Source organism: Pimephales promelas, chromosome 3, assembly GCF_988280905.1.
Source record: "Pimephales promelas chromosome 3, fPimPro1.hap1.1, whole genome shotgun sequence".
Classification (NCBI taxonomy): domain Eukaryota; kingdom Metazoa; phylum Chordata; class Actinopteri; order Cypriniformes; family Leuciscidae; genus Pimephales; species Pimephales promelas.
The window spans coordinates 30,761,594-30,777,698 of record NC_142771.1 but is presented as its reverse complement, the minus strand read 5'-3'; the positions used below and the strand labels follow the sequence as shown (position 1 = coordinate 30,777,698).

Genomic DNA, 16,105 nt, shown 5'->3' with positions numbered 1-16,105 from the left:
GAGATCGCCCTCTGCTGTCCAGACCACAGTGTGACATGCACGTCTCTCAATATTTATGATTCATAATTTCTTCCCCATTCTTAATGGATTCATCCATTTATCTAAATTGTTGTTGTTTGCTATTTTGATATGTATGATCAGTGACATCTGAGTTTTGACAGTGCTTGTCTGCTATCCGCAGTGTCTAACACTACTGACTGGCAGTTTTACTCCAATTCACACTCCCACCGCGATCATGGCTCGCACTTTCAGTGAGGCGACTTCACAGCAATTCACAACTTGCGTGACATTGGGTTCTGTTGAAAGGCTAAACAGCAGAAATGTTGAAACGGATGTCCTGTGAAACTATGAATTATCACCATTCAAACCAATTTGATCTGATGGATCTGTCCCGGTATTGAGTCACAACAGTTTTGTGTCAAGGCTTGTTGAAACTAACAGTAATTTGTATGTTGTGTGTGTTTGTGCAAACAGGCCTGAAGAAGACAGTGAGGAGGAGTCCGTGGCTCATGGAGGCAGACAGAATCATGATAACCTGTACCGAGTGCACATGCCAAGCCTCTACAGCTGCGGCAGCAGTTACGGCAGCGAGACCAGCATCCCTGCAGGAGCACACACCGTCAGCAACGCTCCCGTCACGGAGTACATGTGAGTTACGCACAACAACAACAACCCATGCAGTCTTTGAACACATTCAGGTCACCTTTACCCTCCTGTGAACGATCCACGGGGTGTTTTGTAGAAATAGTTCAATCATCACTTTGTCCGATGTTTCTTACCGATATCTCCACATTTCTACTCGATCGCTTTTTGATTCTTCCATGTGCCACCATTCATTTATACGTGAGAAAAACAGTCATTAAAGCAAAACAATTAGTCTGAACCTTAAGAAATGTAAAATGAAATGAAATGAAAATGAGTCTGCGACTATTTAGATCACTAAACATGATGATGCTTAATAATAATAATAATAGTGATGGTATTATTTATTTATTTTTATTTATTTTATTATTTATTTATTTTTGTTACGGTATTTATTACGGTATGTTTTATAATAAGTAGTGTTATTGTTATCATAATTCTATTATTATTTTTTATAGCCATATTGTTGTGATGAAATAATATTTATATAGTATTATAAAAATAGTTATTACTATTATTAATTGTGGTATTGGTAGTTGTTATTTTATAAAACGGTTAGTTCCAATCCTTGATTCTGATTGGTCAACAGCTGTGATTTATTAATGATAAAACACGGCTATGACCGCTTCATCCAACGGTTCTGTTTGTCACTGTGCAACACTCTTAGCAACCACCCGTATCCACATCAGTGTTGTGCAAGTTACTTCCAAACTGTAATACATTAGGTATTACTTGTTACTGTTATTTAAAAGTAATTCATTACCTTACAATATTACTGTCTCAGAATTGTAATGCGTTACATTACTCATGTATTACTTTTGAGTTACTTTCACCAAAATAACTAAGTAGAACTTAACTTTGGGGCTGCAACGATATGCAATATGAAACCGAAATCGCGATTCGCCACACGACTCAGATCCACGAACCTACAGAATCGCGACAAACCTCTTCCAACTCCAGCGTTATTCTCCTTACCGTCCATATCCAATGCTGCCTTAACTTTAAATTAGGCTATTAGTATTATTTGAAGTTAACATTATAAAATACGTAGACCTACACAACAAAACTAGTTGAGGATAAATTATTTAAAATTGGGGAAGTCCAGCATTATGGACATGACATTTGCAGTCAAAACTTGAAATAAAAATTCTCAGAAAATACATGTATTGAAACGTATATAGGCTACTTCCTCAAAGGACACCAGACATTAGACAAATATCAGTCTATGTTTTATTTTTAATATTAGGGAAAAGACACACATTCATGCGTGACAAAAAAAAAATAGGAGGCAAAATCTATTTTTTGTAATTCTGTTAATTACACTGCGCAAATCGGATGAGGAAGGGTTGGCTCTCCAGTCTCCATAGAACTTAAAATATTCATTTTATTTTAGTTTTCGTGTTCGCATTTATGAGGAAAAAACAATGTTACAGACGCGACCGCTCTGAACTGGCACTAAAAGACTGCTTTAAAACTTTCACATATATGTTGCCTTTAAGAAGTAAAAGCAGACAATACACTGTAATACAACAGTAATACAAGCCTCACTGAACATGTAATGAGTAAAATATTACTGAAAATTGATTAGTAATGCCTTACACTACTGCGTTACTGCAAAAAGTAATATGTTACTGTAATGTATTACTTTTGTAATGCGTTACTCCCAACACTGATCCACATATACGACCCCAAGTGATTGAGTAATTGTACAAAAATATACATTTTTAATCATACAAATATATATTTTTTTGTTTGTTTACTTCTCATCTATTCATTAATGCTGTGTTTTTGGAGATATATATAAGTACTTTTGTATCCATATACCACACAATTCCTCAACTACACCATTAGCTTGCATGTTATTTTGATACATTGCATTTATGCTCTAGTACTAGGCCTTCATTTCTGTGTAATCATTTTTAGATTTATGCCAGATTTTTTATTTTTTTTATTTTTTTGACACATGAAGAAAATATATTTAGTTTTTTTTTTTTTTGTTTGTTTGTTTGTTTTTTTCACATTTCCCATTCATTTCAATGTGGGGTCATATTGACCCCGAATACCAGAAGTGTAAACTTTTTTTTTTTTTTTTTTTTACATACCTTCAGAACAACCAAATCAAGCCCAGTTTTTTTTTTTTGTGTGTGTGTGTATATAGATAATGTATGAAGTCACAAAATCTTATTCCACTGAGATGAAGGGAACCTTTTTTTTAATTAAGTAAAAGTCGATTGGGGTCGTATAGACCCCATGACCCGATTGTGGGCTAATACAAATATTAACCGTCATGCTCAAGTGCTGAAATATAACATCGATACATTCGGGAAGACTCGTAATGAAAAACGATACCGTGCAGCAAACCCAATGGGCAGTGAAATGCTTCGGTGACTGGTGTATTGAAAAGGGTTGCAGCATTGATTTTAAACAAATCACCAAGAGGGAACTCAACGCACTTCTCCATGTATTTTTTTTATTTGAGCTTTCATGCATATTACACAGTGGAACAGTGTTGCTGTTCACAGTCAGGGACTTTTTTTTCTAGTGGAAGGAAGGGTTTTAGTGATTTTACTTCATGAAATTTGCAATAATACTTTTTTAGCAATGCATTTCTAACATTTTATAATGGGTTTAGAATTTTTTTTTTTCAGAATTGCCTTTAATATTTTTATTGTGTGGTAAACGTTTTATAAAAGCAATAAGGTGCTCAAGGCTGGTGCTGTGTCATGAATAAGTCACAGCTGAAGGGCGTTGTTAGGCACGAAGTGATACAGCACAGCCTCTCGAACCTTATTGTTTAAATAAATCATGAATTTGTTTAAAAGTATTATTATGTTTATTATTATTAAACTTACCTTATTATTATTACTAGTGCAAAATGCCTGTGCAAAGCGATATATTTAGCGATATCTTTTGCATTTCTAATCTAAACAACGTAAAACTCGGCACTGCACTTACTCGTACCCGTAGCAAGACACTTGTCAAGTTTGAGATCCATTGGACGAGGGTTCGAGAGATATGCGATTAACAGACAGACACACACACAGAGACGTTCCTGTAATTTATAGATAGATTGATAGATCGATAGATTGATAGATTGATAGATAATTATTATTATTTTAATATAATTAAAAATACTAGCAATTGTTATAATAATTAAAACCATATTGTTGTATTGTAGTAATAATAATAATAGTTGTATAGTAATAAATTCATGATTTATAATAACTAGAATTATTTTATTTGTAAAAAAATAATGTTATTGTTAAGACAGTCAATGCATATTATGTTTCTATTGTTATAATAATTATTAATTCTCTTTCAAAGATATATGGATTGGATATAAAACCACAATTTAGTTCTACACATTAGTTATCAGACATTGAAACAAACAAAATCAGTATTCATCCATCGTAAAAAAAAAATAAATAAATAAATAAAAATAGTTGGCTGATTTCATCCCGTTCAAGCTGATGGCTGCCCTGCCTGTGTCTCTCACACCATATGTGCTGCACACGAGCAGGACTGAACCTTGTTAGGGATGTTTTCAGCAGCTGGGCCCTGCCGTCGACCGCTCCATATGTGTGCTGGCTTGAACAGGGGATGAGAGATCCTCCGAGAGAACCTCAAACCTGCTGGGGTGAAACAGCTTCTCCTCTCCTGAGGGAGGAGGGCTAGGAGAGGGATATGGGCTACCTGTCAGAATGTTACGGGTGGAAAAAAAAAACAGCAAAAACTTCCTAAAAACACACAAGACAAGCAGTACTGTTCAGGAAGAGAGATTGCAATGGAATTTAAAAAAACTCTTTTTGTTTTATATTAAAGTAGCGCAATATTATGACATTTCTATTAAAAATAACAAAAGTGAGGTCAGTAATTTCTTTCTTTTACTTTAATATATATATATATATATATATATGTACTTTTTTAATTGATCCTAGGATGCATTGATGATAGTAAAAAAGATGACAGTAAATACATTTATAATAATGTTATAAAAGATTTCTGTTTCAAGTAAATCCTCTTTTGAACATTTAATTAAAGAATCTTAAAATATAATAAGCATAAATTTCAAAATTGATCATTAGAAAGCACCAAATCATGTTGAAATATATAGAAATACAAATTTTTTACTTTTAATTTTTCATAATATGGCACTCACTGTATTTTATATCAAATAAATGAAGCCTTGGTGAGCAAAAAAGACTTCTTAAAAAAAAAGAAGAAGAAAAAAATCTTACCGACCCCAAACTTTTGCACCGTAGTGTAATTAAACAAGTACAATAAATTTGAAATAGATCTGTAACAATAATGCTGGAGTGTTTTGGATCTGTGTAAAGTGTGCGTGTCTCATTTCCAGGACCCAGAATGCAAACTTCCAGACCCCTCGCTGTGAGAACACTCCTCTGATCGGGAGAGAATCTCCTCCTCCATCTGTAAGTACCTGCACTCGTCCAACACGCACACAAATCACAGAGTCATTTTGACAGCCTGAATGCTTAAATATTTACCATAAATGGCACATTCGGTTACATTTTATTTTAAGGTGACTTAGTAATGTTGTACGTACTTACTACACAGTTGGGGTTAGGGCTTGGTTTAGGGTTAATTACTTGTAATTATGCATCATTTACAGTTATTACTATAGTAAGTACATATAGTAGCGTGTAACTATGTCACCTTAAAATATTGTTACCACACATTCTTATAGTTTGCCTGTGTAAATCAGTGATCTCCCCCACTGTAGTTTCATCACTGTACACAGCAAGTCATTACAAAAGACCCTTGAGCCCTGAAATCTGTGCAAGTAAATCAAGTCTTTGTGGATGATTGAGTAACTGACCACAGACCTCTAAAGCCAACTGTTGTTGGCCAACCGTTCCATAGTGAGAACTTCTTGCCTTGCTTGACCACGCTTGCAAAACTGGAGATTAATAGCATTGATTTTTCATATGTGAGGAAAAGGAGAAGAGAGATTTCGAGCCAGCTGCCCACTCACCAACTCGAAACGCTTGGATAGCGGAAGTGAGATGTCAACACGGTCACCTGTTGTTGGTGAAATCATGCTGTTACACTCACCGTTTAGAGACGATTGATTAAATGAGTGCCTTCGACATTTATCATAGACCTCTCATGTGTTTTTAACACCTTACTTTGGCAGCTGATCAATATGATTCTTCCAAAATAAGAACTGGATCGCAATGCAAATGTAGGAGAGCACCATGGACGACAATCGTTCTGGACTGTTTGCTATTATCATTTTCTGCGGCAAAAAGTAAAACCAGGATGTAGCTTGAAGTTCAGACACTATTTTGGCAGTCTCATTCTTGTTTCTGCAAGAATCCAGCAAACAAGAAACAAACTTGATTTGGTGGGACTGTTAGCGTTTGCTCACTGATAGACACTGAGAATGTGTGCACATAAAGGCGCTTTTCCACTGCATAGTACGGTACGGTTCGGTTCGGTACGTCTCACTTGTGGTGCTTTTCCACTGCATGGTATGGTACAGTACGGTTCGCTTCAGGTCGCTTTAAATGGTACCTGGTCTGTTGAGGTTCCAAGCGTACCGTACCGGTACTAAAATGTGACGTGAAACACTGCAGATCACTGATTGGTCAGACAGAATCGTCACTACCAGCGTCACTACTAGCGTCATTGGATTTGCGACACGAGACACTTTTTTAGCAGTATTTTTGTTTTGCTGCCATCAGCCTCATTTTAAACACATTTTTCCGTCTAGCAGTTAAAAACAACCACATACCGAGAATCAGGAACACCATCCGCTCGATAGTCTCCATTGTTCCTGTGTTGTGGGTTTGAAAATGTGGCGCTTTTAAGATGATGTCATGGCAGTAGAGGCGCGCGCAAATAACGATCAGTCCCACACACTTTGAAGGGGTACTGCTGCAGTGGAAACGAAAAGCGATCCGAACTGTTTCGCGCCGAGTCGAAGCGTACTGGGCCGAACCGTACCGTACTATGCAGTGGAAAAGCGCCATAATTAACTAGTTGAGTAATTGTTCTGCACCACCTCGTATACTTGTAAAAACATTATAAATTGATTTTTTCCTTTAAACAACTATCTGCTGTAAGCACCGAAATACATTTCCATTGAGTTACTTCAGACTCGGCTCGGCTCGCCTTTAAAAAAAAGTTGTACCTGTTCCTGCTTTCGGGTACTTTTTTTGTATCACCTCCGGCGAGGTTCTAAGTGAGCTAAGGCGATACTAAAATGTGACGTGAAAACAATGCCGACTGCTGATTGGTCAGAGAGAATCGTCATCATTACACGCACCAGATGGAGTATCCAGAATAACCCCGCCATTTTTAAATAGTTTGGTCAGAGATAGTTATTAATCTTACTACTATTATTATGGAAACTCCGTGGTCAAACGAGGAGGTGCAGACTTTCCTTAGTTTGGTTGCCGAAGAGAGGATCTAGCGAGAGCAACGAGGAATGAAAGACGTCGCTATGACGACCAGGTAGTATTTATGGCTTTACTGTCTGCAATGGAAAACAGAGCGAAAGTCAAGTCGGTACTGGTAATGGAAATCGACATGAAATTGTAATGGCACTGTGGATACTTGATGTTAAAGTTAGGATAATGATGTGTGTTTTCAGACACATGCAAATGCAGTGTTGGGGAAAGTTACTTTTACTGCATTACAATATTACGTTACTCCCTATAAAAGTAAATAATTGCATTAATTAGTTGCTTTTGTATGGAAAGTAGTGTGTTGCGTTACTTTTGCTTTTTCTCACCTACGCTTACTTGTTTGTTTTTTAATAAATAAATTTAAAAAAGGCTTTTTCACACCAAAAGTGAAATGAATAAGCCTCAAGGCCATTGCACATTGAGTCCGTAATTTTTCGTATGTGTTTTTTCTAGGACTGTCAAATGATTAATCACAATTAATTGCATCCAAAATAAAAGTTTGTGTTTACATATATATATATATATAAATATATATAAATTTACACACATGCTTGAATATATTTAAGTAATGTTGTCATGTATATACTGTATATAGATTTATATATAAATATTTTATATATAAATAATATTTTTTTCTTAAATATACACATGCATGTGTGTGTATTTTATTTATATATATATATATATATATATATATATATATATATATATATGAAGAGTTCAGATGCAAAAGCCTCTAAATGCCATTTGAAATTTTCTTCTAAAATGACCATTTTTATCAAACTTGTATATTTAAGTTCAGTAATTTCACTTAAATAACAATTAATAGGTAATCTTCATTGTCATTTAAGTGAAATTACTGAACTTAAATATACAAGCTTGATAAAAATGATCATTTTAGAAGAAAATTTCAAATGGCACTTTTGTTTTGTTTATTAGTATGGTTAAAGTGGATCATATTTGTATTTAATTAATACAGGTTTGCGTAATATTCTGAGTTTGCATTTAACTGCTTTTGTTCATTTTGAGAAACACTAGACCTGTGAAAACTTCAATAGAGAATGGGCCTTTTTTGGATGTGACATTTCGCTGAAAATTCACTAATGCAAACACGCTTTTACTGGCATATTTGCTTCTTGTTAGAGTCTTGCATCCCACTGGAAGAGAATCTGCTTGTATGAGAAACTCGATTGCATATGAGACCATTATCAGATTGCTTACCAGATTCGTGTATATTTTTTTAAATAGATTTTTATATAACTTGTGAGTGAGTGACAATGTTTTTGTTTTTTGCTAACAATTATTGCTTGTGGTACATTTGTAAAATAAAACAAAATTGCATGCACATATAGTTTACCTGTAGTGTAGGCGAGCTACAGATTATCTGGACTTGCTGGTGTAAGTTATTCCCACTGTGTCCCCTCACACCTTTGTGTCTGGTCTTGTGTCCTCTAGACCCTGTGTGTTGGGAGTTCATGTGTACATGTTTCTTGAGCTGGAGATGTCAGTGGTGTCTATCTGCTCTACAGTTTCTTGTCGTTTTCTTTTCTGCAAATCCACACAGTTGTATTTGACATCCACGGACAGTAACAGCCGTCACAGCTGGCAGTTAAAGCCATCGGAGACTTCCCGCTCGTTTTGGTAACAGCCTCAGCTATTCCAACAGGTACTCAAATGCCCCACTCCCACTTATTGGCCCACCTCCCTACCAACAAAAACAAGAAAACAACAGCGGGATTCCTCCCCAAATCACATGGTGACATCGCCCTCGCCCCTGGTGTTTCTGTTGTGTGCTTCCCTAGTCTTGTCATCTGTTGGGGCAGCATGTTTTCCCTCCACCTGTATTAACTCTCCATGTATCTGACATAGAATCCAATTTCCAAGAACACCGAGAGGGATAAATGCATTAACAAAGACATAAAGGGAGAGCACTGCTTTTTAATTTAGTTTAGCTAATGATTAGCATCCTAAAGGTGCATTCACCCTGACAGTTATTAAAACGTTGGAGGTCATTGAGCCGCACTGCTAATATATTCAAGTCTAGTTTGAATGAATTTGAGCTCTGTCTTCTTTTTAATGGTCCCTGGCAGTCATGTTGCTAGAAATCAGCACTGTTTGAAGTCGTCATGAAACCGAAGTTCCCTGTATTGTCACGTATTTCTGAGTGAAACGGCTTCTTGATCAAGAAAAACTGGGCGGGACTTGATTTTGTCCATGGGGAATTGATTGGATTGTTGTTGTTTGCTGCTGTGATGTCATGTGAGTGACCGGTTGCTCCGCCCCTTACGCATGTAAACACGTCATCAGAGAAAGGAAGAGATCTTGCTGCACAGGGAAGTTATTTTGATTAAAGTTTACAAAGGCAATTTAAAAAAAAATAAAATAAAAAGAGTGCACGGATAAATCATTTAAAATAAATGCTGCAATAATCCATAAATGTACAAATGTGACTTTATAGTGACAAAAACATCCAAGAAATGGACATGAAACGCTGTGGAAAAGGGAGTGGGAAGAAGGGATACAACACCCAATAAAATGCAGACCTACAACACTCTCATTATACAGAGTAATGAATATTCAAATGTGAATGAAGAAAAAAAAATCAAGAGTTGGGGCAATTTGCTGTATTTTAAAAAATATGAACCTATGACCAGAAACTGATAAGCATCTTATCATTAGAGATTAATGAAAAAATCAATTAGGTTTCGGTTAATCTGAAGAGATATCAACAAATGAGCATTTTAAGTTTCCAGAGATATTGGTCTTTGTAACAAATGATCAACTTCTTATCGAGCTTTGTCATTGCAAAACTCTTTCAACGCCCGTTAAGTCTTGTGAACGATAGTAGCTTCCTGTAGCTCGATAGATTGCAACATTAGGCATGTCATGCTTTGATTAGGACTTTTTATTTATCAAAATGAAATCAGTACTCCTATCAGGAATGCATTAATACTAGAGTCAGTATCGGCCTCATGTCGTGTTCAAATTTAAGCTTTAACTAAGTGCTGTCAGCTCCAGCCAAATTTGAGGATCAGTGTACATTGGACTTGATTGGACAGGCTTCTTGTTCATTTAAAAACAAGCTTATGTGACTGAAGGAATAAGTTATTATGGTCTAAACTATATTGAACTATATTTTGTTTGAACAAGCCACTTTGCAAATGTATAAAATACATTCATGCTACAGTCAAAGACTTCAGTAAGAATAATATTAGCTGAATGAAAGCAAAAGTGGCTTTACATTAGTTTGGATGTGGCATTTTGGGACTAGACGTAAAAAGGAATATGTCGGTAACACTTTACTTGAAGGGGTGTGCATAAGACATGATTATGAAGGTGTCATATCAGACATGACATATGTCTTGAATATGAAGTAGGTTTTATGTTTATGACAACTGTCATCAAATTCGCTCAAAAATGACTTTGTTTGAGATGTCTTTATGTCAACTTGACATAAAATTAAGTTAAACTGTCATGTGGTTGAGTTTGACATTGGCTGTCATGAGGCCGTTATAACTGTCATATTTTTCGTGACCTCAACTGCAGTGGTACTAAGTGAATTTTTCATTAAAAAGTTATAATGGCCTCATGACAGCCAATGTCAAAACCAACCACCTGACAGTTTAATGTAATGTTAACCAATAATGCTAGGTGGTTTCTTAAGTTTGATCATTAATCTGCTATGTCATGTTTGTGACAAGTTGTGTTGTCTTAGTAATGTCAAGTTATCATGACAAAGACACTGACTGGTTATGATGTATTGGTTTATGTCAAGATCTCAAACAATGTCATATTTGTATTAAAAATGTCATAACTGAGCGAATGACACTTAATGACAGTAGTCACAAACATGCATAAAACTTCCTTCATATTCATAACATATGTCATGTCATGATTATGAAGGTGTCATGTTAGTCTTATGAACACCCCTTCAAGTAAAGTGTTAGCAATATGTCTCTTCATTATTGACTATTAAATCACATTGTTTGTGTTTCATAGAGTAGTTTAACTGCTTGTTGTTTTGTTAGTGAACAGTTGAAATTAGCCATTTTTGCCATTTAATTTACAAAAAAAAAAATACGAGTAGCACTAGTGCGCTCTTTACAAACCCACTAATATTGCATCTACAAGGCTGTCTAAATGATTCTAGGTGTGTTGTGGCAGTTATTATTTTTTTATTGGTTGTATCATATGACAATGTTTTTTTTTTATTATTAATATTATTTAGCACTTTACAACTGTTTTTATCATCCACCATGGGTGATTCACTCAAAAGTGAACAGTGCTGCATATAATTGTGAATTTAACTAACACTGTAATTGTCTCAAAACAAGGATATCAAATCTTTAAGTACAACTTTTGGAAAACATGAATTATATAGTACTGTGCAAATGTCCTAAGCATGTTATTATTTTCACCCCCTCAAAAAATGGTTTTAAGGCAGTTATTTATTCCTTTTGCTGTATGATGGTGAGATGAGATCTCCGTGCGGAGCATACCGGCTCTTGTCAGACTCCTTTTTACAAACAAAAATCTCACTGGATTATAACAATTATTGGCAAAAGGAATGTTTGAAAATGTAAAACACACTACAGCAAAAGATACAAATAATTGTCTTAAAACCATTTCTTTCTTTTTTTTGCCATGTGTTATTAGCTGATGTTACAGACCTTTTATAGTTTGTTGGCATCAATATTGCTTATTTAATTCTGTGTGCTAATGAATCTCAGAGTGAAAATCCAGTTTTCATTCTCCACATTATTAAGTTATAATGTCTAAATGTGCTTGTGGCATTTAAAATTACTGATTTATCTTTTTCTTTTGGTATTTGGCCACAGTTTTAAAGGATTAGTTCACTTTTAAGAAAAACTTTACAGATAATTTACTCACCCCCATGTCATCCAAGATGTCCATGTCTTTCTTTCTTTAGTCGAAAAGAAATTAAGGTTTTTGATGAAAACTTTCCAGGATTTTCTCCATGTAATGGACTTCAATGGGAACCAAACGGTTCAGGGTCCAAAAGACAGTTTCAGTGCAGCTTCAAAGGGCTTTAAACGACACCAGACGATGAATAAGGGTCTTATCTAGGACTCGAACAGGAGAGTCACGAATGCTCATCACAGAACAGAGCAAGGCGAGCATTTGTGCTTATAAAACTTAAACTTTTTATTTATTTTTTAAATGACCAATCGTTTCGCTTGATAAGACCCTTATTCATCATCTGGTGTCGCTTAAAGACCTTTGAAGCTGCACTGAAACTCTCATTTGGACCTTGAACCGTTTGGTTTCCAATGAAGCCATTATATGGAGAAAAATCCTGGAAATTCTTCATTTCTTTTCGACTGAAGAAAAAAAAAGACGTGGACAATCTTGGATGACATGGGGGTGAGTAAACTATCAGCAAAAGTTTTTTTTAAAAGTGAACTACTCCTTTAATATCAGTGACTGTTCTTTGTGTAAAAGCCAAATTAAGTCTAAAATCTAAATGATTTTGTATTTTTGTTTTGTTTGTTTTTTTGTCTCCCTCCAGTACACATCCAGCATGAGGGCCAAGTACCTGGCAAACGCCCGACCCGACCCCAACAGCAGCTCCGCAGCAAACTAGAGGAACACTGTCTCCTTTCCCTTCAGTCTAAAGCCACCCCTCATCCACGTCCTGTTCCCGCAGCCCAGACAAGTTTCACCCTTTTAGCCATGTTGATCTTTGATGCGTGCTCTCCTACCCAGCTGATAAAGGACGTCCTTGCATCATGTAAATACTGCTGTCAGAGGAATGATCCAGAGGCCTCTTGCGCTGTTTCCAGTTGGCCGGTTCAGTTCAGGCAGCTAGTTCGGCGTGGCGGCAGCAGAAGTGTTACTCTCAGCCGTGAGTGTTTGTGTGTGTGTGAGCATCTGTGATGAGTATGAACTACATTACATACAGATACATTGAGTGATGTGTGTGTGTTGATCCATGCTGCCCTTGCTCAGTTGTGGTGCTCTTGCCAGAGGTTCAGAAAGGTCCAGAACTGAAAAACTGGACCGGGTTTAATGCCCATAACCCTACATTCCCGTGTGGCCTCTGTCCTCTGGTCATTTGAAGTAATGTGACCTTCTCCACTTGCAGGACCAACTGCCACGTCTAACTCTATACGGTTTACATCAGTGGCATCTACTGTAATATAACTGGACCAATCTAATCTTAATAGCGTGAGAAACACTTAAGCATTGAGAATTTCCTTAGAACTCTTGTTTTGGGCTTGGATAGCAGTTTTTAAGTTGACAAAGTGGGATGATAGCTATTTTTTAATGAAATGGTGTGAGAAATTAGGCCAGAAACATGCTCTACGCTAGTACAGAAATGCAGTATAAATGTATTGTACATCCTGTGGCGCTAACCTTCATACTCAAGGGGGTGATACAGAGCCATTTGTTGTTGTTTTTTTAATTATTATTATTATTATTTATTTTGGGCGTTAGCTGAGTTCTGAAATTGCATCCTATACACTCATTCACTATTGACTTCTAATATAAGGAGTGAATAATGAGAGAGTGAATTTGGACACTTGCTGAAGACGCAATCTTCCGTCGAGACGCAGAAGTTCATTTGGAACAACACTTGTACTTGTTTTCTAGTGGCTGTTGATTGTACTTCGGTTGCAGTGCATTATGGGATTGAATGAGTGCATTCAATAATGTTCACTATATAAGGCTATAGGGGGTGATTTCAAACAGCCCAATTTTCTCCTCAAAAAGTTGCTTTGTTATGACCGTAATGGATCTTAAAGATAAAAAATTTAAAAAAGATCGTTGCCTTGCAAGTTGCAGTATGAAGCATTTGCGTTTCTGTACTTGTGTATAGTATGTTTCAGGTCTAAATCTGTGGTTGTGGGAAGAATGGATCCTTTCATCTCATTTAAAAGCTTGAGTTTTTGTGTGAAATTAAGGTTTGTAGATGCTGTGTAGCTAATGAAATCCTTGTTGGGGGGGGTTTCCTCAAAACACATGGGCTGCATTAAACAAACTTCTCATTTAACTTGGCTATATCCACTGCCATTGCTGGAAAACCTGGAAAAACGAGAGAATTTCACATCAAACGACCAAACCCCGATGATCTGGATTTTGATCAAACCCTGATGATTTGGACAACCTCAAACTGCATTTGCATCCGAATATTTTTCAAGAATGAATCTAAAGTTGCTTTGTATGGTGCTGGGACCTTATCTGAACATTATTTTGTCCTAATACTGTACAAACACAGACACTGGGACCAACTCAAAGAGAGGCTAGGAGAGGAGGTCGTTGTACTGTACACAATGTAAACAACATTTGAACCTTAATTTTGCTGATCGGTTGAGTCCTCAGGGAGGGGGCCACCAATATGGCGGGAAGTGAAGTCATCATCAGTGGCCTGTCTTGTTTTTTCTTCTCAAAGAAACAGAAGAGAAGACCGCAAGCCTCAGTAACTTTTGCTGTAATTCAGTGTGACTTTCAAAGCCCGCAATTTCCTGGGCTTGTTGCTTCTGCACCACAAATTGCTTCTATTCCCAGAGTTGAGAGGAATCTTGCCATCCTTGAAGAAGACATAAGTGATGTGCTGTCAAAATGGATATTTTCTCCTTGATGAGAGCACAGAGGCACATGAGACAAGGCCAACAGATGGCATCTGATGTGGGTGAACTCCCTTGTCTCCTCAGATGACCTCTCTCTGGTGCTCTGGACCTCATATAAGAGCATTGGCATCATCTGTCTCACATTCACACACCTCAGGACCACATTCTTCCCTCACACTGCCAACGTCTGGATTTCAGGGCTTCTATTAGTCAAACATTTTATTAATATATATTTACATTTTAGATATTGTTCACATTTACACACACAGAGAGAGAATAAAGACAGCTCTAAATTAATAACGATAAGTGAAGTCTCATGCTGACCCCGAGTCCTGATTTTCCATCTCATGCATGCTTTGAAAATGCGGATGTGGGACTTAACAAATGCCAATGTGACAAAGTCGCTCAAAGACTCCCGGACTTTTATGGAAACAAGCAAGAATTTGTTTTCATGGTGAAGAGAATTAAAGGGATGTATCACAGCTATAAACAAACAGCTCATTATTTGACTGAGTGTTTTATTTTCTTTCTTTTTGTTCTTTTTGCTTCTCAAAGCATGGTCATCCTATAAATGTGGAGTGGAGCCCATGTTGTGTGCTACTGACGCTTGCATTGGTTTCTCGGTTGATGCTTTTTTTTGGATCAATGACGAGGTCTGTACATCCTTGACTGTGCCAATAACCAACAGCTTTGTACCTTCTGTGAATCTCTAAATGTGTTTCATGTTTAAAGTGGACTTTTTCTCTCGTGAGCTCTGCGTGGCCTGAGGAACCAAATGAGACGCCTGTGAACACGAGCCTGACGTTGTGGGAGTATCTTTATTTTTCTCTGTAAATGACCACGTTTGTGATGATGCGATCTCTGAATTTATGTCACCATTTACTCCTTGGTAATGTCTTACTGCAAAAATAATGTATTACAGTACATTAAGGAAATACCCATTAAGGACATGGAATTGTTATAGGACAAACTGATCATTTTCATTATCTTTCCTTTTTTTAGTCTGGCATATTTTTAGACATATTAGCAAGCACAAAATATTTTGTCTCTTTCATGCGAATAAATGAGTTTGGTCTTTTATCGAGATGTTTTTATATGACTTCACTGTAGGATGACTTTTTTTCAGTTACTAAAATGTTGTAAATGTTTTATTGAGCTTGAACTTTAAGATTAAACCTAACATTAACTGATACATGTGTCTTATGTTTAACTATTAGCTTGTCGATCTCTCTGCTGCAGAACTTTCATTTGTAAGGTGAGTATATAATACAGGATTATAATGGTGTTTATTCTGATTAATCCAACATCATGAGAAGTGTGAAAGATCATTTATTTAATAATTTTTATCTTGTCATTAACCTTTTTTATACTGTAATTAGGCTATATCACACCATAAGCCGCACTCTTTAAAATGGCAAACTGTGATCATGGACATCA

The 16,105-nt window shown here is 36.4% G+C and overlaps 1 protein-coding gene across 2 annotated transcripts in view; it reads left to right on the top strand.

Moving 5' to 3' along the window:
- Positions 1-15,858, top strand: part of ttyh3a (tweety family member 3a) — a 79,925-nt gene extending 64,067 nt beyond the window's left edge. The window contains exons 12-14 of one of the 2 annotated variants that reach the window (XM_039686174.2): positions 475-648; positions 5,000-5,075; positions 12,607-15,858. In XM_039686174.2, the coding sequence (XP_039542108.1) occupies positions 475-648; positions 5,000-5,075; positions 12,607-12,681 (325 nt within the window). In that variant the 3' untranslated portion in view covers positions 12,682-15,858. Of the gene's footprint in view, positions 1-474; positions 649-4,999; positions 5,076-8,640; positions 8,743-12,606 lie in introns of those variants that run through there. The other variant, XM_089128737.1, reaches the window with a different exon arrangement.
- Positions 15,859-16,105: the final 247 nt, after the last annotated feature.